At 39.2% G+C, this 27,613-nt stretch overlaps 1 protein-coding gene across 1 annotated transcript in view; it reads left to right on the top strand.

Annotated features, from left to right (window-relative positions):
• The window catches only part of CCDC148 (coiled-coil domain containing 148), a 633,004-nt gene that overhangs the window by 475,651 nt on the left and 129,740 nt on the right, over positions 1–27,613 (top strand). Inside the window, exon 10 of the mRNA XM_053698320.1 lies at positions 20,761–20,967. Within this exon, the coding sequence (XP_053554295.1) occupies positions 20,761–20,967 (207 nt within the window). The remainder of the gene's footprint in view (positions 1–20,760; positions 20,968–27,613) is intronic.

Below are 27,613 nucleotides of genomic sequence, written 5' to 3'. Positions count from 1 at the left end.
GGTACAATCAATGGCTCCCAAGACATTGGGCAATTGAGCAATATCAAAGAATTCCCGCTTCAGGCGCCTCCAATCACCATCATTCTGTGGGAATCCTATGTATTGCTTACTGATACGTACCATGGCGTTCAGAAAGTTATCAAACACCCCAGAGAATGTACCTTGAGCCAGGCCATGCATGTACAGTTCTCCGGATTGAAAACTCCCGGAGGCCAGGACGTATAGACAGCTTAGCATCTTACTCATGGGGGGAACAGCAGTCCTTATTTGTATACGTGGCTCCAAATGAGGTTTAAGAAGCTCGTAAAGGCCAATGAGCTGTTCGCGATCGAGCCGATACTTATCAAAAACCTCAAAGTCGCTCATGTTTTCCAAGGTGGGTCTCACCCTGTAGACACAAGGACCTCGAACCAGACGACCCCTTCGTCTCGGTCTGAGCCGCCGAGGCTGCCTGATTCGACCAACAGCTAGTTCGCCAATAGCACCACCAGCAGCGTCTACCATGTCATCGTCATCCATCTTTCAAAACAGCGTAACAAGGTAAGCACTTGATCTGATGTGGATCACAAGTGATGCTTTGGCCATGTTGTTTGGGGGATTTATAGTACAATTAGTCCAATGGTAGTGAGTTTGTAATGATTGCTGATTGTATTCACCTGTTTGTATGTGAGCGGCGCGAATGCTTTCACAGTGGGCGTTTTTTTGTTGTTTGCTGAAATGTTGTTTTCCCCCAATGAATCTCAATGTGAAAGTGTCAAATATCACACATACAGTGCATGTTTGTAATGTTTGATCATATGCGTAATCAATATTTCTTAAACGCGATCTTATAGTAACAAGCACACGTCCAGGCTAACATGAATGAAAGTGCATAGTTGTGTATAATGTGCATCGAATGTGATCGATCAATGTTGATGCAATATTGTTTGTAAACGATAAAGTAACATCTGCCATCTGTAGTATTGTATATATAAGTGATTGCCGAGCTGTCAATATTGTATGCGTCCCATTAAAATGGCACTAATACTGAATAACTTCCGGCTGTCATCTGTAGTATTGTATATATAAGTGATTTCCGAGCAGTCAATATTGTATGCGTCCCTTTCAAATCGCAATAATAATTCCGAACTTCCCGTCTGCCATCTGTAGTATTGTATATATAAGTGATTGCCGAGCAGTCAATATTGTATGCGTCCCTTTAAAATCGCAATAATAATTCCGAACTTCCCGTCTGCCATCTGTAGTATTGTATATATAAGTGATTGCCGAGATGTCAATATTGTATGCGTCCAATTCAAATCGCACTAATACTGAAGAACTTCCGGCTGTCATCTGTAGTATTGTATATATAAGTGATTGCCGAGCTGTCAATATTGTATGCGTCCCTTTAAAATCGCAATAATAATTCCGAACTTCCCGTCTGCCATCTGTAGTATTGTATATATAAGTGATTGCCGAGCTGTCAATATTGTATGCGTCCCATTCAAATGGCACTAATACTGAATAACTTCCGGCTGTCATCTGTAGTATTGTATATATAAGTGATTTTATATCTGACAATATTGTATGCGTCCCATAAAAATTGCACGAATACTGAATAACTTCCGGCTGTCATCTGTAGTATTGTATATATAATTGATTTGCGATCTGACAATATTTCTTAATTGTCCCATTGAAATCTCCATAATAATGCTGTTCAAAAGTGTGGTTTACGTATATGTTGTATTGTAGTATTGAGTGTTAAAGTTCCTAAAGGGGCGGTACAGTGGTGAATCTGTGATGTGTATGGTTGAATCTTGTAATGACGTCATGATATTATTAACCTGCCTATGTAGTTGTGAAATCCTCATTGTGTTGTTGTATTGTGCTACATTGTTATTGTGTGCTGAATAAAATCTAAATGTGTGCTTTGTGGTTGCGTGATGGGTGATACGTGTTATGTACATGTATGTATATATTGTGATTGTGTCCCACATATGCTGACTTCTATATAGCGGTCTGGCATTGTTGTTCCTTCCCATAAAGTGACATCTGTAATCTGGTGTAATGATGTTCGTGTTGTACGTAATTCCTAATGGTTTCTGGTGATGGAATCATGATGTTAAAAGTACAGTAAAATCCATATGTTGTGTTTTGTGATTCCTAGAGAGAATGTAATGTGTTTTTCCCCCATCATTTGAATGCACATGTATGAGTGAATGTTAAACGTAATGTATGTGCATCCATGAGTGATTATGTGTTAAGCCTATGTAGATATGCAGTTGCTGCAAGCATATGAGTTGAATAACTGAAATGCAATAATAAAGGTAAATGAGAGATGTTTCCCATTGTGTAGTGTTTGTGAATCCAGAAATGTGTATTGAATTTTATTTTAATTGTAAATGTAATTTTATTGAAATAATAATGTGTTACTAGTGATGGGGATTTGTAGTTGATGTAATCTAAAAGTGTTAAAAATATTTATGGTGTGGTGAATATTTAATATTAAAAACCATAAGTCCACCATAGGGAAATAGTCATTTCTTGATCTATTTATCATAGCTGGGTCTAACGCATGAAATCATGTATTTTCTAGCGCTGGTATTTGGAGTTTTTCAGTCTACGCTATTTGCGTGCGTTAGGGAAATGAGGGTTTCGCGTGCACGAGCACGTCTTCCCAATAGAAGTCAATGGAGGCTCCAAAGATTTCTATTTTTTTTTTCTAAGACTGGTTTTCCTCGTAAAGTGAGTGACGTCATGATCTTGTGTGAAAAAGTAAATAAATCGTGTTCTTTTTGTAATAAATAAATATTTTGTGTATGTCATGTGGTGTATATTGTTTGTATGCATCGATGAGTGTATGTTTGTGATAATGTTATTCGTTAGATGTAGGTATATGAGGGTCTTTTCCCGTATGTCCATGTAAGTCAATGGGAAAATGGATTTGTGTGGATTTTTTTCAAACACCCGAGATCTCGCAACTTTAATCCTTTGTATTTTAATGAAAAAAAAAAAAATAAGAAAAATAAAGATAGTGTTGTGTTTGTATGAGTGTAAGTGTACTTTGTGTAATATTTGTTTTGTGATTCGTGGATGTTTTTTTTGGCGGTATATGTTTACTACTGGGTCTGAGGTGGCGGTAGAAAGGTGAGCGTTAGGTGTATTTTGAGTGGCGGTAAATAAACTCTAAATACCGGAGTGCGTAAGAAACCCGCGTTAGGAACCTCTAACGCTGGTTTTTACGGCTAACGCCGAACTCTAAATCTAGGCCTTAGGCTTTTAGTCCGCCTTTTTGTTTCCCTGGTCAACACAACACCTTAAGCACCTAGGTATTTACCTTAGTGCCAAACCGGATCAGGTAATTCGGGACAATTATGACTAATTAATCTCCGATCTTAAGCAACTGTTAGCGAAATGGGACTTTAAAGAACTCTCCTGGTTAGGGAGGGTTGCTTCAGTTAAAATGTCCTTAATGCTGAAGGTGTTATATCTGTTTTGCTGCATCCCGCTCAATATTCCGCACTCTACTCTGTTTCAGATACATAAATTATTTTTTTATTATATATAGCAATACAAAGTGCATAGAATAGCCTACAATAGGCTACAAAGGCCATTCCCCCGCGGAGGCATAGCGGCCCCCAACATCTTCACCTACTATGAAGCAGCGAGGTAATCACATGTCACTGCATGGGGTCTAAAAGAGGATAAACCGGACTGGTACCTCTTGGAGGCGTCTGGGATACCGGAGGATTTAGGACTCTCGGACTTAAAAGGACATGAAACCCAAAAAAATTCTTTCATGATTCAGATAGAGAATACAATTTTAAACAACTTTCTAATTTACTTCTATTATTTAATTTGCTTCCTTCTCTTGTTATCATTTTCTGAAAGGTTTATCTAGGCAAGTTCATGAGCAGCAGAGAAACTAGGTTCTAGCTGTTGATTGGTGGCCTCATATATATATTGAATGTGATTCGCTCACCCATGTGTTCAGTTAGAAACTAGTAGTGCATTGCTGCTTCTTCAACAAATGATACCAAGAGAATGAAACAGATTAGATAATAGAAGTAAATTAGAAAGTTGTTTAAAATTGTATTCTCTTTTTCCCTTTATTACAATCTTAAACTAAAGGTGAATAGATAATCTATCGGCTAGATTTTGAGTTTTGTCGGTAACGACCCGCATAGCTAATGCTGGCTTTTCTCTGGCCGCACCTTTTAAATAACTCTGGTATTGAGAGTCCACAGAATGGCTGCGTTAGGCTCCAAAAAAGGAGCGTAGAGCATATTTAACGCAACTTCAACTTTTGATACCAGAGTTGCTTACGGACGCGGCCAGCCTCAAAAACGTGCTCGTGCACGATTCCCCCATAGAAAACAATGGGGCTGTTTGAGCTGAAAAAAAAACCTAACACCTGCAAAAAAGCCGCTTTCAGCTCCTAACGCAGCCCCATTGTTGTCTATGGGGAAACACTTCCTACGTCTGCACCTAACACTCTAACATGTACCCCAAGTCTAAACACCCCTAACCTTACACTTATTAACCCTTAATCTGCCGCCCCCGCTATCGCTGACCCCTGCATATTATTATTAACCCCTAATCTGCCGCTCCGTAAACCGCCGCAACTTACATTATCCCTATGTACCCCTAATCTGCTGCCCCTAACACCGCAGACCCCTATATTATATTTATTAACCCCTAATCTGCCCCCCACAACGTCGCCTCCACCTGCCTACACTTATTAACCCCTAATCTGCCGAGCGGACCGCACCCTTATTATAATAAAGTTATTAACCCCTAATCCGCCTCACTAACCCTATAATAAATAGTATTAACCCCTAATCTGCCCTCCCTAACATCGCCGACACCTAACTTCAAACTTTAACCCCTAATCTGCCGACTGGAGCTCACCGCTATTCTAATAAATGTATTAATCCCTAAAGCTAAGTCTAACCCTAACACTAACACCCCCCTAAGTTAAATATAATTTAAATCTAACGAAATTAATTAACTCTTATTAAATAAATTATTCCTATTTAAAGCTAAATACTTACCTGTAAAATAAATCCTAATATAGCTACAATATAAATTATAATTATATTATAGCTATTTTAGGATTAATATTTATTTTACAGGTAACTTTGTATTTATTTTTACCAGGTACAATAGCTATTAAATAGTTAAGAACTATTTAATAGCTAAAATAGTTAAATTAATTACAAATTTACCTGTAAAATATATCCTAACCTAAGTTACAATTACACCTAACACTACACTATCAATAAATGAATTAAATACAATATCTACAAATAAATACAATTAAATAAACTAACTAAAGAACAAAAAATAAAAAAGAACTAAGTTACAAAAAATAAATAAAATATAAAATATTTACAAACATAAGAAAAATATTACAATTTTGAACTAATTACACCTACTCTAAGCCCCCTAATAAAATAACAAAGCCCCCCAAAATAAAAAATGCTCTACCCTATTCTAAATTACAAAAGTTCAAAGCTCTTTTACCTTACCAGCCCTGAACAGGGCCCTTTGCGGGGCATGCCCCAAGAAATTCAGCTCTTTTTCCTGTAAAAAAAACACATACAATACCCCCCCCAACATTACAACCCACCACCCACATACCCCTAATCCAACCAAACCCCCCTTAAATAAACCTAACACTAAGCCCCTGAAGATCTTCCTACCTTGTCTTCACCTCACCGGGTATCACACCGATCCGTCCTGGCTCCGATATCTTCATCCAACCCAAGCGGGGGCTAGACATCCATCATCCGACGGCTGAAGAAGTCCAGAAGAGGGTCCAAAGTCTTCATCCTATCCGGGAAGAAGAGTAGATCCGGACCAGCAACCATCTTCTTCCAAGCGGCATCTTCTATCTTCATCCGATGAGGACCGGCTCCATCGTGAAGACATCCAGCGCGGACCCATCTTCTTCCGACGACGACTTCCCGACGAATGACGGTTCCTTTAAGGGACGTCATCCAAGATGGCGTCCCTCGAATTCCGATTGGCTGATAGGATTCTATCAGCCAATCGGAATTAAGGTAGGAAAATTCTGATTGGCTGATGGAATCAGCCAATCAGATTGAGCTCACATTCTATTGGCTGTTCCGATCAGCCAATAGAATGCGAGCTCAATCTGATTGGCTGATCGGATCGGCCAATCGGATTGAACTTGATTCTGATTGGCTGATTCCATCAGCCAATCAGAATTTTCCTACCTTAATTCCGATTGGCTGATAGAATCCTATCAGCCAATTGGAATTCGAGGGACGCCATCTTGGATGACGTCCCTTAAAGGAGCCTTCATTCGTCGGTAGTCCGTCGGGCCAGCAGGATGTTCCGCGTCGGAGGTCTGCAAGATGGATCCGGAAGAAAGAAGATTGAAGATGCCGTTGATAGAAGACTTCAGCCGGATCATGGACCTCTTCAGCTCTCGCTTGGATGATGACTTCAGCCGGATCATGGACCTCTTCAGCTCCCGCTTGGATGATGACTTCAGCCGGATCATGGACATCTTCAGCCCCCTGCTTGGGCTTGGATCAGGACATCGGAGGAGCTCTTCTGGATAGATTGGTGAACCTGGTATGGTGAAGATAAGGTAGGAAGATCTTCAGGGGCTTAGTGTTAGGTTTATTTAAGGGGGGTTTGGGTTAGATTAGGGGTATGTGGGTGGTGGGTTGTAATGTTGGGGGGGGGGTATTGTATGTGTTTTTTTTACAGGCAAAAGAGCTGAATTCTTTGGGGCATGCCCCGCAAAGGGCCCTGTTCAGGGCTGGTAAGGTAAAAGAGCTTTGAACTTTTGTAATTTAGAATAGGGTAGGGCATTTTTTTATTTTGGGGGTCTTTGTTATTTTATTAGGGGGCTTAGAGTAGGTGTAATTAGTTTAAAATTGTTGTAATATTTTTATTATGTTTGTAAATATTTTTTTATTTTTTGTAACTTAGTTCTTTTTTATTTTTTGTACTTTAGTTAGTTTATTTCATTGTATTTATTTGTAGATATTGTATTTAATTAATGTATTGATAGTGTAGTGTTAGGTTTAATTGTAGGTAATTGTAGGTATTTTATTTAATTAATTTATTGATAGTGTAGTGTTAGGTTTAATTGTAACTTAGGTTACGATTTATTTTACAGGTAATTTTGTAATTATTTTAACTATTTTAGCTATTAAATAGTTCTTAGCTATTTAATAGCTATTGTACCTGGTTAAAATAAATACAAAGTTACCTGTAAAATAAATATAAATCCTAAAATAGCTATAATATAATTATAATTTATATTGTAGCTATATTGGGATTTATTTTACAGGTAAGTATATAGCTTTAAATAGGAATAATTTATTTAATAAGAGTTAATTAATTTCATTAGATTTAAATTATATTTAACTTAGGGGGGGTGTTAGTGTTAGGGTTAGACTTAGCTTTAGGGGTTAATACATTTATTAGAATAGCGGTGAGCTCCGGTCGGCAGATTAGGGGTTAATGTTTGAAGTTAGGTGTCAGCGATGTTAGGGAGGACAGATTAGGGGTTAATACTATTTATTATAGGGTTAGTGAGGCGGATTAGGGGTTAATAACTTTATTATAGTAGCAGTGCGGTCCGCTCGGCAGATTAGGGGTTAATAAGTGTATGCAGGTGGAGGCGACGTTGAGGGGGGCAGATTAGGGGTTAATAAAAATAATATAGGGGTCGGCGGTGTTAGGGGCAGCAGATTAGGGGTACATAAGTATAACGTAGGTGGCGGTCGGCAGATTAGGGGTTAAAAAAATTTAATTGAGTGGCGGCGATGTGGGGGGGCCTCGGTTTAGGGGTACATAGGTAGTTTAGGGGTGTTAGTGTACTTTAGAGCACAGTAGTTAAGAGCTTTATAAACCGGCGTTAGCCCAGAAAGCTCTTAACTACTGACTTTTTTCTGCGGCTGGAGTTTTGTCGTTAGATTTCTAACGCTCACTTCAGACACGACTCTAAATACCGGAGTTAGAAAGATCCCATTGAAAAGATAGGATACGCAATTGACATAAGGGGATCTGCGGTATGGAAAAGTCGCGGCTGAAAAGTGAGCGTTAGACCCTTTCCTGACTGACTCCAAATACCGGCGGTAGCCTAAAACCAGCGTTAGGAGCCTCTAACGCTGGTTTTCACAGCTACCGCCAAACTCCAAATCTAGGCCTAAATTTTCAAGTCAGCAAATAGATATAAATTTTTATTTCATTTCCTTATTAGGGTTGGTTTGATGTGTTTTTTGTTTGTTTGTTTTTTTGTTGTTTTGTTTTGTTTGGTTTGGTTTGGTTTCGTTTTGTTTTGTTTGGTTTCGTTTTGTTATTGTTTTTGTTTATGGTTCGTTCTGATGGTTGCTTTGTCTTGTTTGGTTCGGCTTCGTCCTATATTAAGATATATATTATGGAATATGAATTGCAGAAGATATGCATGTTTTTTCTTTAAATGTTCATTAGAATTACAAGTTAAAGCCAAATAAGATTATTTTCATGACCAATATGTATATATATTATTTTCTCTTTTGTTTTTGTATTCTATCAATATTGTTGATGCAGTAATATTATATAAAATAAAGAAAAATTATATTTAAAAAAATTGTATTCTCTATCTGAATCATGACAGAAAATATTTGGGTTTCATGTACCTTTAATTTAAGTTCCCAATACAGGGAAACTTACGTCCCATCTCCATAATATTATAATGCAACACAACCTTTCAATATGGCAATCCCTGAGAAGTAGACTATTAATCGCCCCCCACCCATCGCCAGTACACCACACTGCGGGTTTGTTTTGGGATCTTCAAAATACCCACTCAGGAGAATGGAGACTGAACGGATTTTTGGCCATTGAGGATTTCTTTGACCAAAATTTGACACTCAATCTTGTCCCTGGTACCCACTAGATTTGAGCCAGCTCAGCCCTGGCTTCCGTTTGAGTCCCTCAGAGTCCTTAGCTTTCTGAAAACTTGGGGGTTTCTCATGAATCCCCTTAAGAGGCCTACTCCGTGGGTGATCAGATGGAGAAGTGGGTCTAAACACCCCAAACCTCTTACAATTCATTACAACCTAATTTTATCTCTTCCTAGGGGGTGTCATGGCAGTATAAAGCGTGGAATAGGGAAATAGGTACTAATTTCTCCGATCAAGATTGGGAAGGTGCTATTTCGTTAACCAAAAGAACCATACACTGCGTCACTATGCTAGAAGTATACATAAAAGTGCTATTGAAGTGGCATAGAACTCCTGCAAGACTAGCTAAAATGTATCCCACGACCTCACCTCTGTGCTGGCATGGATGCGGAACAGTAGGCTCAGACTTACACATCTGGTGGGAGTGCCTGAAAATGGCCCACTATGGAGAGAAATGAGGGCACTCTGTAATTCATTGAACCTTATCTCCGAGATTCTACACGCTTTGCTACATAGAATTGGAAATGATATGCCACAAGTGTCAAGGAGATTACTGATTTACATATTTACAGCAGTTAAGTTATGCGTCGCACGGGCTTGGAAGTCCCCTGAACCCCCAAGTCTTACTGAAATACGTGCAGTGATTGACTACATGGCCAGCATGGAGAGATACTTTTTTAATTTGATTGATCAGATGGATACCTACTGGCTGATACGGGACACCTGGTTACACAAACGCTAAGAGTTTTCAAGGCCACCCTAGTCCTTATAAGGAGAAGAAGGAATTATCTTGCCTCTTCTTTTTTTTTTATCTTCCCCCCTCCCTTTTTTCCGCCCTATCTTTCCCCTGTTTATCTTTCCCTTACCTTTTCCCTTTACCCACCACTCCCACAGGAGGATCTAAGAACAGACCCACTATTAATTGGCTGTTACACAGACTAAGGCCTAGATTTAGAGTTCGGCGGTAGCCGTCAAAACCAGCGTTAGAGGCTCCTAACGCTGGTTTTGGCCGCCCGCTGGTATTTGGAGTCAGTGATTAAAGGGTCTAACGCTCACTTTACAGCCGCGACTTTTCCATACAGCAGATCCCCCTACGCCATTTGCGTAGCCTATCTTTTCAATGGGATCTTTCTAACGCTGGTATTTAGAGTCGTTTCTGCAGTGAGCGTTAGAGCTCTAACGACAAGATTCCAGCCGCCTGAAAAAAGCAGGAGTTAAGAGCTTTCTGGCTAACGCCGGTTTATAAAGCTCTTAACTACTGTGCCCTAAAGTACACTAACACCCATAAACTACCTATGTACCCCTAAACCGAGGTCCCCCCACATCGCCGCCACTCGATTAAAATTTTTAACCCCTAATCTGCCGACCGCCACCTACGTTATACTTATGTACCCCTAATCTGCTGCCCCTAACCCCGCCGACCCCTATATTATATTTATTAACCCCTAACTTGCCCCCCACAACGTCGCCGCAAGCTACTTAAAATAATTAACCCCTAATCTTCCGACCGCAAATCGCCGCCACCTACGTTATCCCTATGTACCCCTAATCTTCTGCCCCTAACATCGCCGACCCCTATGTTATATTTATTAACCCCTAATCTGCCCCCCACAACGTCGCCGACACCTACCTACACTTATTAACCCCTAATCTGCCGAGCGGACCTGAGCGCTACTATAATAAAGTTATTAACCCCTAATCCGCCTCACTAACCCTATCATAAATAGTATTAACCCCTAATCTGCCCTCCCTAACATCGCCGACACCTACCTTCAATTATTAACCCCTAATCTGCCGACCGGAGCTCACCGCTATTCTAATAAATGTATTAACCCCTAAAGCTAAGTCTAACCCTAACACTAACACCCCCCTAAGTTAAATATAATTTTTATCTAACGAAATAAATTAACTCTTATTAAATAAATGATTCCTATTTAAAGCTAAATACTTACCTGTAAAATAAATCCTAATATAGCTACAATATAAATTACATTTATATTATAGCTATTTTAGGATTAATATTTATTTTACAGGTAACTTTGTATTTATTTTAACCAGGTACAATAGCTATTAAATAGTTAAGAACTATTTAATAGTTACCTAGTTAAAATAATTACAAATTTACCTGTAAAATAAATCCTAACCTAAGATATAATTAAACCTAACACTACCCTATCAATAAAATAATTAAATAAACTACCTACAATTACCTACAATTAACCTAACACTACACTATCAATAAATTAATTAAACACAATTGCTACAAATAAATACAATTAAATAAACTATCTAAAGTACAAAAAATAAAAAAGAACTAAGTTACAGAAAATAAAAAAATATTTACAAACATAAGAAAAATATTACAACAATTTTAAACTAATTACACCTACTCTAAGCCCCCTAATAAAATAACAAAGACCCCCAAAATAAAAAATTCCCTACCCTATTCTAAAATACAAAAATTACAAGCTCTTTTACCTTACCAGCCCTGAACAGGGCCCTTTGCGGGGCATGCCCCAAGAATTTCAGCTCTTTTGCCTGTAAAAAAAAACATACAATACCCCCCCCCAACATTACAACCCACCACCCACATACCCCTAATCTAACCCAAACCCCCTTAAATAAACCTAACACTAATCCCCTGAAGATCTTCCTACCTTGTCTTCACCATCCAGGTATCACCGATCCGTCCTGGCTCCAAGATCTTCATCCAACCCAAGCGGGGGTTGGCGATCCATAATCCGGTGCTCCAAAGTCTTCCTCCTATCCGGCAAGAAGAGGACATCCGGACCGGCAAACATCTTCTCCAAGCGGCATCTTCTATGTTCTTCCATCCGATGACGACCGGCTCCATCTTGAAGACCTCCAGCGCGGATCCATCCTCTTCTTCCGACGACTAGACGACGAATGACGGTTCCTTTAAGGGACGTCATCCAAGATGGCGTCCCTCGAATTCCGATTGGCTGATAGGATTCTATCAGCCAATCGGAATTAAGGTAGGAATTTTCTGATTGGCTGATGGAATCAGCCAATCAGAATCAAGTTCAATCCGATTGGCTGATCCAATCAGCCAATCAGATTGAGCTCGCATTCTATTGGCTGTTCCGATCAGCCAATAGAATGCGAGCTCAATCTGATTGGCTGATTGGATCAGCCAATCGGATTGAACTTGATTCTGATTGGCTGATTCCATCAGCCAATCAGAATATTCCTACCTTAATTCTGATTGGCTGATAGAATCCTATCAGCCAATCGGAATTCGAGGGACGCCATCTTGGATGACGTCCCTTAAAGGAACCGTCATTCGTCGTCTAGTCGTCGGAAGAAGAGGATGGATCCGCGCTGGAGGTCTTCAAGATGGAGCCGGTCGTCATCGGATGGAAGAACATAGAAGATGCCGCTTGGAGAAGATGTTTGCCGGTCCGGATGTCCTCTTCTTGCCGGATAGGAGGAAGACTTTGGAGCACCGGATTATGGATCGCCAACCCCCGCTTGGGTTGGATGAAGATCTTGGAGCCAGGACGGATCGGTGATACCTGGATGGTGAAGACAAGGTAGGAAGATCTTCAGGGGATTAGTGTTAGGTTTATTTAAGGGGGTTTGGGTTAGATTAGGGGTATGTGGGTGGTGGGTTGTAATGTTGGGGGGGGGGTATTGTATGTTTTTTTTTACAGGCAAAAGAGCTGAAATTCTTGGGGCATGCCCCGCAAAGGGCCCTGTTCAGGGCTGGTAAGGTAAAAGAGCTTGTAATTTTTGTATTTTAGAATAGGGTAGGGAATTTTTTATTTTGGGGGTCTTTGTTATTTTATTAGGGGGCTTAGAGTAGGTGTAATTAGTTTAAAATTGTTGTAATATTTTTCTTATGTTTGTAAATATTTTTTTATTTTCTGTAACTTAGTTCTTTTTTATTTTTTGTACTTTAGATAGTTTATTTAATTGTATTTATTTGTAGCAATTGTGTTTAATTAATTTATTGATAGTGTAGTGTTAGGTTAATTGTAGGTAATTGTAGGTAGTTTATTTAATTATTTTATTGATAGGGTAGTGTTAGGTTTAATTATATCTTAGGTTAGGATTTATTTTACAGGTAAATTTGTAATTATTTTAACTAGGTAACTATTAAATAGTTCTTAACTATTTAATAGCTATTGTACCTGGTTAAAATAAATACAAAGTTACCTGTAAAATAAATATTAATCCTAAAATAGCTATAATATAAATGTAATTTATATTGTAGCTATATTAGGATTTATTTTACAGGTAAGTATTTAGCTTTAAATAGGAATCATTTATTTAATAAGAGTTAATTAATTTCGTTAGATGTAAATTATATTTAAGTTAGGGGGGTGTTAGTGTTAGGGTTAGACTTAGCTTTAGGGGTTAATACATTTATTAGAATAGCGGTGAGCTCCGGTCGGCAGATTAGGGGTTAATAATTGAAGGTAGGTGTCGGCGATGTTAGGGAGGGCAGATTAGGGGTTAATACTATTTATGATAGGGTTAGTGAGGCGTATTAGGGGTTAATAACTTTATTATAGTAGCGCTCAGGTCCGCTCGGCAGATTAGGGGTTAATAAGTGTAGGTAGGTGTCGGCGACGTTGTGGGGGGCAGATTAGGGGTTAATAAATATAACATAGGGGTCGGCGATGTTAGGGCAGCAGATTAGGGGTACATAGGGATAACGTAGGTGGCGGCGGTTTACGGAGCGGCAGATTAGGGGTTAAAAGTGTAATGCAGGGGTCAGCGATAGCGGGGGCGGCAGATTAGGGGTTAATAAGTGTAAGGTTAGGGGTGTTTAGACTCGGGGTACATGTTAGAGTGTTAGGTGCAGATGTAGGAAGTGTTTCCCCATAGGAAACAATGGGGCTGCGTTAGGAGCTGAACGCTGCTTTTTTGCAGGTGTTAGGTTTTTTTTCAGCTCAAACAGCCCCATTGTTTCCTATGGGAGAATCGTGCACGAGCACGTTTTTGAGGCCGGCCGCGTCCGTAAGCAACTCTGGTATCGAGAGTTGTATTTGCGGTAAAAATGCTCTACGCTCCTTTTTTGGAGCCTAACGCAGCATTTGTTTGAACTCTCGATACCAGAGTTAAATTTATGGTGCGGCCAGAAAAAAACCCGCGGAGCGTTAACAGCCCTTTTACCGCCAAACTCCAAATCTAGCCGTAAGAGTACAAGCTATAACTATACCCCATGCTACTAAGAACCAAAAATGATATACTCTTTATGGACATGTTAGTGAATTATATGGATTATGTGACATACTATAAGTGAATGGTTAATATGTTTGATACCACCTAAAATATCTATGCAAAGTTTTATCTTGTATACACCTGTAACTAATAACTATTTATATAGTAGTCAACGTTCTATATGTAAAAATGTTCGCTTATTATCTGTATGTTGGTCGACATTTTGTATACAATTATATATGTTGATTCTTTGTATAATGTTGCAAAACCTTCTCAATAAAACCTTTTTGAAAAAAAAGAAGAAAAAAAAGAAGCATTCGTTTTATATTCTTGTAGCTATTATTATTCATTTTTTAGAACTAATTAAGTACCACCCAGCTGTCAGATCACGTAAAAATAATTCTGCTCAGGACAGTCGAAGGTCCCCACAACTGTTAAAAGTATTAGAGGGAACATTGATTTTATTTGTTCATTTCAGAAAAACGCATGAATAAAGTAGGCTTTTCCGTTATTTCTACTAGCCCTAGGTCTGTAATCTCAAACTTAAAACAGCAGAATGCTACACTAGAGGGCTAAATATTGAGGGGAAAAATTTTAAAATAGCACTTTCTCACACCTTAAGAGAAAAATAATAAAAGTCTAAAACCTGAAATGTTCTGCATGCACACTATACTTACCTGGGTATCCCCGAAAAAAATTATGACTGAGACCCAAACCTTTACCATTATAAATTGACCCAAAATGTAGAACTCACAGCAATCTTGATCATTACATTGGGACTTAGGTTATAAGTCTATAGAACAAGAATGGGCAAAATGTTCATATATGTACACATGCTTTAGACTTTTTTTTTAGATTTTTGTTCCAATGAGCTAGGAACAGTAAAGTAAAAATTAAACTTTCATGATTCAGACCGTTCATGTAACTTGAAACAACTTTCCAATTTACTTCTATTTTCTAATTGGCTTTAGTCTTTTGGTATCCTTTGTTGAAAAGCATACCTAGGTAGGGTCAATAGCAACAATGCACTAGTAGGAACTAACTGCTGATTAGTGGTTGCACATATTTGCTCACTGTCATTGGCTCACCCGATGTGATTAGTTATCACCCAGTAGTGCATTGTTTCTTCAACAAAGGATATAAAGAGAATGAAGCAAATGTAATAAAATAAGTAATTTTTAAAGTTGTTTAAAATTATATGATCTATCTCATTCATGAAAAAAATATGAAGCATAATACTGTAACCTAAAACTCAAAAGGTCAATGAAGTGATTATTAGGATCTAATATATTATCATAGCAAATAATACTGAGTCCTGCAGATGTCAATACTGGAGACTCATGGGCTAGGCTGGGCAGTCTGGGAGGAATCTGGTGGTCTGAGGAGGGTCTTGAATAGTTTAGGGCATTGCTGCGTATGTTGGGGTGGGGTTTTGGCATTCTTGGCAGGGGCTTGGGTGCTTACAAGGTGTCTTTTCTAAATATGATGATCCTACAATATGAAGGATTGCTGGAAGCAGCACATACTGTCATTTCCTGTGGAAAACATACGTAAAAAAATATGCATGCTTAATTATTGACCACTTTAATTGTTAACAAAGCATCTGAAGGCCAGCTCTGCACATCAGCATTTTTATTGCCTTTGGTGACTTGGGGAGTCGAGATATAGTTGTATCTTGTGAACCTCTATACTTAATGGGAGTGTGGCCCCTAGGCTTGCTGCCTATGGAACAGTCATAACAAACTCATGCCTACTTCTGCCTGCTCTCCTGTTGTATAGCAATGTGGCAAGAAGTTTATCAGTATATGTACTGTTCCCTGTTCATGCCTTCTTTATTACAGTAAGGAAATTAAAGAGAAACATTAAAGACTATTCGTCACATCCATGTCCATTTCAATACCAATAATATTTGTCACAGAGGTACAACATATTTCCCACTCTCTTTACTAATATAATATTTCTTTATACAGTAAAATTGGAGAGAACATAATGTTTAACTGCTTTATTATTCTTTTTCAAGGGACATGAAGCTGCAGTAAGAAACGTCTCTTTATAGCCCTAATGCTTGTGTATAATGATACCTTCACAAAAGGGTTAAAATTAGCTCTGGAAAGGCAATGTCGATTTTAAGTTGAGCACGGCTGAAGTTTGGCAGCTACACACATATGCAGCTCATGATGGATGTAGCGAATCATGTCCGCATGACCTCGCTAAATGCAAACAGCATACGCTGTCAGTATTTAACATTGCACGAGTATTTCTTGTGAAATGCTTGTGCAATACTACCCCCTGCTCACTCGCGGCCAATCGGCAGCTAGCAGGGGCAGTCAATCATCCCGATCGCTTCTGATTGGGAGGATTTCAGTCCGTCACCTAAAAGTTGGTGAAGAAGTTAAGGAGCAGTGGTCTTACGACCACTGCTTCTTAATTCTGTTTCAGGCGGACCTGAAATGATGGGGCTCTGAAGCAGCATCCGCTGCTTAATAAATGGAGGCCTGTGTGTTCAACAAAGAATCTGCAGTGTATTTCTGCCCCTGAGCTGATCTTAACTATGGGTTTATCCCTTTGTGAAGGTTAAACACATAGGTATAGGCAAGTATTATTGCAATAACAAACTGTTCCTTTAAACTTTAGATCTTTCTTTTTTCAGGTTAATGTCCCCTTAATACCAAAATAATAATAAAAAGAACACAACATTCAACTCATTTAGAACAACAATATTTAGTTTGTATTTTAAATATATTAAATAGGTTAATTGTAAAATGAATAAAATGCCATTTTTTTAATGTACATTTCTTCCAGAAAAGAAACATAGGCCTAGATTTGGAGTTTGGCGTTAGCCGTGAAAACCAGCGTTAGAGGCTCCTAACGCTGGTTTTAGGCTAACTCCGGTATTTGGAGTCACTCAAAATAGGGTCTAACGCTCACTTTTCAGCCGCGACTTTTCCATACCGCAGATCCCCTTACGTCAATTGCGTATCCTATCTTTTCAATGGGATCTTTCTCACTCCGGTATTTAGAGTCGTGTCTGAAGTGAGCGTTAGACATCTAACGACAAAACTCCAGCCGCAGGAAAAAAGTCAGTAGTTAAGAGCTTTCTGGGCTAACGCCGGTTCATAAAGCTCTTAACTACTGTACTCTAAAGTACACTAACACCCATAAACTACCTATGTACCCCTAAACTGAGGCCCCCCCCACATCGCCGCCACTCGATTAATTTTTTTTAACCCCTAATCTGCCGACCGCCACCTACGTTATACTTATGTACCCCTAATCTGCTGCCCCTAACACCGCCGACCCCTGTATTATATTTATTAACCCCTAATCTGCCCCCCACAACGTCGCCGCCAGCTACCTACAATAATTAACCCCTAATCTGCCGACCGCAAAGCGCTGCCACCTACATTATAGCTATGTACCCCTAATCTGCTGCCCCTAACACCGCCAACCCCTATATTATATTTATTAACCCCTAATCTTCCCCCCACAACGTCGCTTCCACCTGCCTACACTTATTAACCCCTAATCTGCCGAGCGGACCGCACCGCTACTATAATAAAGTTATTAACCCCTAATCCGCCTCACTAACCCTATAATAAATAGTATTAACCCCTAATCTGCCCTCCCTAACATCGCCAACACCTAACTTCAATTATTAACCCCTAATCTGCCGACCGGAGCTCACCGCTATTCTAATAAATGTATTAACCCCTAAAGCTAAGTCTAACCCTAACACTAACACCCCCCTAAGTTAAATATAATTTTAATCTAACGAAATTAATTAACTCTTATTAAATAAATTATTCCTATTTAAAGCTAAATACTTACCTGTAAAATAAACCCTAATATAGCTACAATATAACGAATAATTACATTGTAGCTATTTTAGGATTAATATTTATTTTACAGGCAACTTTGTAATTATTTTAACCAGGTACAATAGCTATTTAATAGTTAAGAACTATTTAATAGCTAAAATAGTTAAAATAATTACAAATTTACCTGTAAAATAAATCCTAACCTAAGTTACAATTAAACCTAACACTACACTATCAATAAATTAAGCCCCAAGAAATTCAGCTCTTTTGCCTGTAAAAAAAACCCATACAATACCCCCCCAACATTACAACCCACAACCCACATACCCCTAATCTAACCCAAACCCCCATTAAATAAACCTAACACTAAGCCCCTGAAGATCTTCCTACCTTGTCTTCACCCTACCAGGTTCACCGATCCGTCCTGAAGAGCTCCTCCGATGTCCTGATCCAAGCCCAAGTGGGGGGCTGAAGAGGTCCATGATCCGGCTGAAGTCTTCATCCAAGCGGGAGCTGAAGAGGTCCATGATCCGGATGAAGTCTTCATCCAAGCGGGAGCTGAAGAGGTCCATGATCTGGATGAAGTCTTCTATCAACGGCATCTTCAATCTTCTTTCTTCCGGATCCATCTTGCAGACCTCCGACGCGGAACATCCTCTTCTCCCGACGCCTACTAGCTGAATGACGGTTCCTTTAAGGGACGTCATCCAAGATGGCGTCCCTCGAATTCCAATTGGCTGATAGGATTAAGGTAGGAATATTTTGATTGGCTGATGGAATCAGCCAATCAGAATCAAGATCAATCCAATTGGCTGATCCAATCAGCCAATCAGATTGAGCTCGCATTCTATTGGCGTCGGGAGAAGAGGATGTTCTGCGTCGGAGGTCTGCAAGATGGATCCGGAAGAAAGAAGATTGAAGATGCCGTTGATAGAAGACTTCATCCGGATCATGGACCTCTTCAGCTCCCGCTTGGATGAAGACTTCATCCGGATCATGGACCTCTTCAGCTCCCGCTTGGATGAAGACTTCAGCCGGATCATGGACCTCTTCAGCCCCCCGCTTGGGCTTGGATCAGGACATCGGAGGAGCTCTTCAGGACGGATCGGTGAACCTGGTAGGGTGAAGACAAGGTAGGAAGATCTTCAGGGGCTTAGTGTTAGGTTTATTTAAGGGGGTTTGGGTTAGATTAGGGGTATGTGGGTGGTGGGTTGTAATGTTGGGGGGGGTATTGTATGTTTTTTTTTTACAGGTAAAAGAGCTGAATTTCTTGGGGCATGCCCCCAAAGGGCCCTGTTCAGGGCTGGTAAGGTAAAAGAGCTTTGAAATGTAGTAATTTAGAATAGGGTAGGGCATTTTGTTATTTTGGGGGTCTTTGTTATTTTATTAGGGGGCTTAGAGTAGGTGTAATTAGTTTAAAATTGTTGTAATATTTTTCTTATGTTTGTAAATATTTTTTTATTTTTTGTAACTTAGTTCTTTTTTATTTTTTGTACTTTAGATAGTTTATTTCATTGTAGTTATTTGTAGGTATTGTATTTAACTTATTTATTGATAGTGTAGTGGTAGGTTTAATTGTAGATAATTATAGGTATTTTATTTAATTAATTTATTGATAGTGTAGTGTTAGGTTTAATTGTAACTTAGGTTAGGATTTATTTTACAGGTAATTTTGTTATTATTTTAACTAGGTAACTATTAAATCGTTCTTAACTATTTAATAGCTATTGTACCTGGTTAAAATAATTACAAAGTTGCCTGTAAAATAAATATTAATCCTAAAATAGCTACAATGTAATTATAATTTATATTGTAGCTATATTAGGATTTATTTTACAGGTAAGTATTTAGCTTTAAATAGGAATAATTTATTTAATAAGAGTTAATTAATTTCGTTAGATTAAAATTATATTTAATTTAGGGGGGTGTTAGTGTTAGGGTTAGACTTAGCTTTAGGGGTTAATACATTTATTATAGTAGCGGTGAGCTCTGGTCGGCAGATTAGGGGTTAATGTTTGAAGTTAGGTGTCGGCGATGATAGGGAGGGCAGATTAGGGGTTAATACTATTTATTATAGGGTTAGTGATGCGGATTAGGGGTTAATAACTTTATTATAGTAGCGCTCAGGTCCGCTCGGCAGATTAGGGGTTAATAAGTGTAGGCAGGTGGAGGCGACGTTGAGGGGGGCAGATTAGGGGTTAATAAATATAATATAGGGGTCGGCGGTGTTAGGGGCAGCAGATTAGGGGTACATAAGGATAATGTAAGTAGCGGCGGTTTACGGAGCGGCAGATTAGGGGTTAAAAATAATATGCAGGGGTCAGCGATAGCGGGGGCGGCAGATTAGGGGTTAATAAGTGTAAGGCTAGGGGTGTTTAGACTCGGGGTACATGTTAGGGTGTTAGGTGCAGACGTAGGAAGTGTTTCCCCATAGCAAACAATGGGGCTGCGTTAGGAGCTGAACGCGGCTTTTTTGCAGGTGTTAGGTTTTTTTTCAGCTCAAACAGCCCCATTGTTTCCTATGGGGGAATCGTTCACGAGCACGTTTTTGAGGCTGGCCGCTTGCGTAAGCAACTCTGGTATCGAGAGTTGAAGCTGCGTTAAAAATGCTCTACGCTCCTTTTTTGGAGCCTAACGCAGCCTTTTTGTGGACTCTCAATACCAGAGTTATTTTTATGGTGCGGCCAGAAAAAAGCCGGCGTTAGCTCCGCGGGTCGTTACCGACAAAACTCTAAATCTAGGCCTTAGTGAACATGTATGAACTATATTTTGGTATCTGTCCATTTTTTGAATATGTACAATATAGTTGTATGATATTTAGATTTTATCCACTTTTTTAGGTTTGCCATGAAAAGATCTGCGACATGGATCATTTCAATAAAGATCAAAGAAGGGCTTTTACGGAAAGTTACACTCGCTATAGGAAAGATTTTGTAATAAAGGCACTGATGACCATAGCTGAAGCCTGTTCTGCATATGAGACAGAAATGATCCTGGCAAACGACAGAAAAAAGCAACAAGAGATCTGCACAGAGCTTAAAGAGAAGGTAAGTCAGATTACCATGCAAGACTGTGCTTACTACGTGATCCTAAGTTTAACTTTTAAAATATTTCCCTTTTGTATAGCTTGAAATTGATGCATCGTAATTGAAACAATATTTTAGGCATTACAGACGTTTGTTTGTTTTGCATTGCAAACAACAGCTTAGAAAAGAATGTACAGTATTTATGATTTGACGAGCTGAGAAAATCCATCTGCACTTTTGTTCAGTGACGTGCAGTGAGGTCAGAGGCTGGTGAGGCACTAGATATGATACAACGGAGAAACACATGTACAGAGGGCCGCAAGTACCCCCAACAGGGCAGGATTAAATGATAGCTGAACCAGTGCACAGGTGACATAATCAGGTGATGGGTGAGAGCAAGTTAGTAACCACTGAGTAACTGATCAGCTGATTACTTCACTTGTGCACTGATTCAGCTATAATAAAAACCTGGCCTGTTGGGGATACTTGAGGACCATTGTTGAGAAACACTGCATTGATTACCTGGAGAATAAAGCACACATACTCTGCTCACTGACACCCACGCACACTCTGCTCACATACACACTCACACAATTCTGTGGTACAGTGCCAGTTACTAAGCAATTAGAATGATACACAATCTCTTCTCTACTCACTACTGTATGGTAAAAATAGATATAATTTACCATACAAATTTTACACAAAGGACAAGTTATCAATACTGCCAACACAGCTGCTGCAATATGGTGTTCAAGAAACGCACATGCACATCCCACTTAGGTATGCTCTTCAACAAAGGATACCAAAAGAATGAAGTACATAATAATAAAAGTAAAATAGAAAGTTTATTTATTTATTTTTTGTGTGCAATGTCTATCTGAATGATGGAAATGTAATTATGACTTTCATGTTACTTTCAAAAACTAATTTGATTTGCTGACATGGGGCCAGTAACAGTTGATGCTAATTCTCAAAATATAAATAACTAGAAAAGTCTATTAAAATAGCATGCTCTACCTCAATCATGAAAGTTTAATTTTAAATGTCTCCCTTTGACTATGTGTTTAACCAGTTACTTTACAGTGGCATTATTTCTAAAAACATTTAACTGCAATAATTACATATATTTTTTAAATGACTCATCTCCTTTTATTAATATAAACTTGTATAAAATCAGCACATATTAAAAACACAATGCAACAGCTTTCAATTGATTTGTGAATTACAAGTTAACAGCAGTCTTTAAATAAATGGAGACACATAGAAAAATAAAAATACATACTGCATCCTCTGACTGAACAGACATAACATATATGGAGTTTGTACCTAATTAAATCAAATAACCATGAAAAAGGGAGGCTTAGCAATATTCAATGTCAAAAACTTTAATTTAAATAATGTGGACACTGCACACTTAACTTCAAACTCTGGGTTTTAAATTATGGATTTAAATTTGAATTGACCCTTTGACTTCCTGTCAGTATTGGGTTATGCTCACTTAGTGCCCCCCCTGTTAATGAGCTGCATCTGAACACAATTTGTGAATCACAAGAGATGTAGAATACTACTTTACTCTTCTGCTTGGTGTTATCTGTTCTTAGGTTACCTCAGCTTCCAGTTGTGTCACATGACCCTGCTCACTGCATCCTCCTTCTGATTAATCTATATATCCTTCACTTGCTAGGAGGCATCAAGAGGGGTGCCTCCTATTGTTCCCAATTTTTGCTGCTAATATATTGACAGAACACAGGTGGCGTTGCAGCACAGCTTTTCCTTTGACTTATGTACTGTAATGGAGAGAAGCGTTCCTGTACCTACCTCTCCATAGCATTACATGGGGGGAAATATATATTTTTTTTTTACTTTTTTTTTTTGTTTTAATTAAAATTTAATTAAGCTTTGACCACATATGGCAGGGTAGGCACTGCCTCCCCTGCCTCTTATGAGTGCACGTCCCTGCTTTTGTTCATTTCTGGTGTATTTTTCAGAAATACATATATATCGAATACATATACGTTGTATATTGGACCTGCAGAAATTATTAAATAAGCTAATAAAGACAGCACTCTCTGGAATTGTGTGTAACTATTTTATTTCAGGTGACATTTTAGGGACTGTCCTCTTCCTCACACCACACAACTTGAGAAAATACAGAGTATGTGGTCTTTATTAGATACTCTCTCTCTTTCTCTCTCTCACTCTCTCTCGCACGCTCTTGCTCTCTCTCTTTCTCTTCCTTGCAGCTTTAATGTGGTGACGTTTCTGGGACAATCACCCCTTCCTCAGACCACCAAGAACAAGTGAACAAGCAGTGTATTTAACCCTAAGTCCCACCCTCTTTGCTAATTGCGCCCAAACTTGTTGTCAAAGTAACATTCTTTTGTAAACAACATTCAATACACCCAATGTTAAAACCAACATCCAATGTGATACAAACACAATAACATAGAGTGTATGTAAACAGTCATAGCTCATCCTAACACAATGGCCTCTAGTTATGAAAGTCTGGCGGACCTGATCCGACAGTGCGGATCAGGTCCGCCAGACCTCGCTGAATACGGAGAGCAATACGCTCGCCGTATTCATCATTGCACCAGCAGCTCACAAGAGCTGCTGGTGCAACGCCGCCCCCTGCTGACTCGCGGCCAATAGGCCGCCAGCAGGGGGGTGTCAATCAACCCGATCGTACTCGATCGGGTTGTATTGTGGCAATGTCTGTCCGCCTGCTCAGAGCAGGCGGACAGGTTATGGAGCAGCGGTCTTTGTGACCGCTGCTTCATAACTGCTGTTTCTGGCGAGTCTGATGACTCGCCAGAAACACGGGGCATCAAGCTCCGTTCGGAGCTTGATACATATGCCCCAATGTATTGACATTGTATCCCAATGTTTAATGGGACAGTCAACTCAAATGTTTTTGATTTTGTAAAAAGATAGATAATCCCTTTATTAACCATTCCCCAGTTTTACATAGCCAACATGGTTATATTAATATACTTTTTACCTTTGTGATTACCTTGTATCTAAGTCTAAGCTTTTTCTGACATCCCCCTGATTACATGACTTTTGATTTATTATCTTTTGACTTGCATTTTATCCAATTAGTGCAGTGTCAGCCACAACCCACAGGCATGAACACAATGTTATCTATATGGCTCACATGAACTAGCAGCCCCCTGTTGTGAAAAGCTAATAAAAAACCATGTGATAAGAGGCTGTCTGTAGTAGCTTAGAAACAGGCAGCAATTTAGAGGTTTAAATGTTATAAAGTATATTAATATAACAATGTTGGTTGTGCAAAGCTGGGGAATGGGTAGTAAAGGCGCTATCTATCTTTTTAAACAAAAACAATTTTGGTGTTGACTGTCCCTTTAATAAATAAATATCAATAAATATATACAAATTATCCCTGTATTGCCTACTAGGTTGGTAACAACCTGTTTTGGGCCCTGTAACTGACATTTAAGAACCGAGTAAGAGGGGCAACTCTGTCTAGGCTTATCAGTTCTCTCTAAAGCAGGGGTGTCAAACTTGCGGCCCGCGGGCCTCATGCGGCCCTCAACCTAATTTTGTGCGGCCCACGCCACCTCCATGAAAAATATTAATTATAATATGCTTATTACTTAAAGAGCGAGTGCGCTTATTGTTAGGGATGCACATACATTAAAACATACGTTATTAAAAAGAAAAAGACAGATAAGCGCATAATGGTTTCTTTAACACATGCAGTTCATTACTATGGTAGCACTGATTTCCCACATCATTTCTGTCCATTCCTTTCCATCATTTTCTCTTTAACTAAAATCACATACTTTATATATATTTCTATGTATTTATTTTATATTATGTACAACAGGTATGTCTATCACTATTATAAACAGTGGGTCGCAGGTAGAGCATGTGTGTCACCTTCTTAAAAGCATTAGAGCACATTTCCTCAAGCCAGAGTAAGTTAATTAGGAGTTACAGAACACAATCTTTTGAAATGTATACAGTTATAGCAAATGCCACTGCACTGTTTAGCAATGACAAGATATGTAGGTAGTGTGCGGCCCACGTGAGTTGTACTTGTATGGAAAATGGCCCGCGACTAAAATGAGTTTGACACCCCTGCTCTAAAGGATCCCAATGTAAAATAAGGTTAGAAGGTTATATAGTTAAATCCTTAGGTAAAGCAAGACCTATATTATTGAAAACACATAATCATCATATCACAAGATATTAACCCATAAACCCTGTGTCAATAACCTGGGTCTCAATAGATATCCTAGTAGAGTATAATCTGGAGGAAGTATGAATAAATCCCTATAAACGTCCCTGTGCAATATACTGAGGTCTCACAAACATACGATCATAGACCCTTGTTTACAAGCAACAATCAGGCATCAATGACACAACCACTACTTACATATAGTGCAGGCAATAGCAATAGATTCAGATCCCAGAGAATAATCACACCCCCAGATCCTAAAGACAATTATTAGATGATAAGCATTGGTAATAATACATGTAGGAGGCCAGAAACTGAGCAATACTGTTTCCAAATATTGCATCTGAATGTTTTAATTAAATCTGCTTACACCGAACCATTTAAAAATATAACTCAGGTAACTAAAAGTGGCAGCCGGGCATGGGTATCTCTGGCTTAAAACCAGGGATCTCTATGCCCAGTCAAGCCATTGCAGGACCAAGGGGCATTATCAGTGTAGCACAAGATCAGAGCCATGAGGAATGCCACTAAAGCCATTTGCTGTCAGGCAGCATGTTAAAGGGATACTAAACCCAAATTTTTTCTTTCATTATTCAGATAGAACATGCAATTTTAAGCAACTATCTAATTTACTCTTATTATCAATGTCTTTACTATGGCATGGAGAGTCCACAAAACATTCTAATTACTAGTGAGATATTCACTCCTCGCCAGCAGGAGGATGCAAAGAGCACCCCTGCAGAGCTGTTAAGTATCACCTCCATTACCCATAGCCCCCAGTCATTCTCTTTGCCTTGATCACGGGAGAATGGCAAAGGTGGTGTCTGACGATTTTTTTTTAATCCTTTTATGGATACTTTAACCTGCAAGCAAGGATTGGGGTCTAGCTGTGTCCATGTCAATCTCTTTAGTAAGAGTAATGGTGGCTATTAGCAGTTAGAAGATGGCAAGGTGGTCTTTGCTTAACTTCTAACTTATTGCTACCCCTATTATAGAAAGCCAGGTTACTCTGTCCTTTCCTTTCTATAGGTCCCTGGTAGAAGTGGAGAAGCTGCCACACCCCAGAAAACAGTTCCTGTCTGAAAGAGCAGGATCCACAGGTAAGTGCTTTCCCTTCTAGGTTAGAAGGTACCGGCACTATAGGGGTTAAATCCTTGTGGAAAGCATTTGATTTCTGTTTTAGGGGCACTGCTAATATGTGAAGGAGGCATCATATTTTATTGGGGATCAGAGATGGAGAGTGTATGAAGTGTTTTACAGGTGTTTGCTTTAAACTTGTTTGGGGGCAATCGCTTTTCAGCTCAGCTTATTGGCCCAATCACTTTTTCTGTGGCTGCCGGTTTTCGCACTGTTTTTGTTTGACGCATTTTTTTTCCTATTGACCGCTCCTCCCCACTTCCGGTTTTTCGGCTTCTCTGTTCAGATTGGAGTTTGCCGCAGTGAGTGTGGAGGTTGCAGTTTCCTCTGCCTGCAGTTGTTTTTCAAGTGGATTTGGGCTGTTCCGGTAACAAGGAGGTGATCTTTGCTCCGGGTGTGTCCGGTTTTCTGTGCTAGTGGGATAGCAACTTCTTAAGGGTAAGACAGCTGAGCTGAGGGTTTTAGGTGTTTATTTATTAGGTATGTTTTTTACTGCTTCACATAAATAAACCTAATTTGTTTTTGTTTGTTTTTTTGGCCTTTAAATTTTTGTTAATTGTTAGGAACTAATTCCCAATTATGGACACTAATGCAGAAGTTGATTCTTCTGAAAAATGCTTATTGTATTTGGAGGCTAAGATAATTCCTCCTGTACAGTTTTGCTCTTCATGTCTAAATAAAACTTTAATGTTTAAAGTAGACTTGTGCAGCTTCGAAAAATTTGGTTCGGTTCGGATCGATTCGGACCGATTCGAATTTCGGTTCGGATCGATTCGAATTCGGAAGAAATCGAATGAATTAGTTTCTGATTCATTTAGATTCTTTCGGAATTCGTGGAAAATTCGGTTCGATTCGGTTTGAATCGATTCGGAATTTGGGTCAGGGTTAAGTGGGATGTGCTGTGTATTACACTAGAATACTGTACAATACTAGTGTAATACACGGCCATCCGAATCCATCCGAATCTACCGAATAAATTTGAATCGATTCGGATTTATTCGGTAGATTCGGCACTACTGCAATTCGGAAATTTGAATTGATCCGAATCTCCGAATTCGACAAATTCGTCCGAATTTCGATTCGGACCGAATCGAATCGCACATGTCTAGTTTAAAGATAAGATGTCTCTCCGTGAGCCTCCTGTCTCTCAAGATAGTGTTATCCTAGCAACGCCTCAGCTTTCCCCTCAAGCTTCCCAAGCTTCACACGCAGTGCCCTGCGGTCCCTCTCAACAACCTCCTGGGGCTGTAATTTTTACCTGGGAATTTAGCTGCGCAGATTACTTCTGCTGTTTTCACAGCTTTATCAGCTTTTCCAAAGGTT

The sequence above is a fragment of the Bombina bombina genome, chromosome 1 (genome assembly GCF_027579735.1).
Source record: "Bombina bombina isolate aBomBom1 chromosome 1, aBomBom1.pri, whole genome shotgun sequence".
In the NCBI taxonomy this organism is placed as follows: Eukaryota; Metazoa; Chordata; class Amphibia; order Anura; family Bombinatoridae; genus Bombina; species Bombina bombina.
This window is presented reverse-complemented; position numbering and strand designations above follow the sequence as displayed.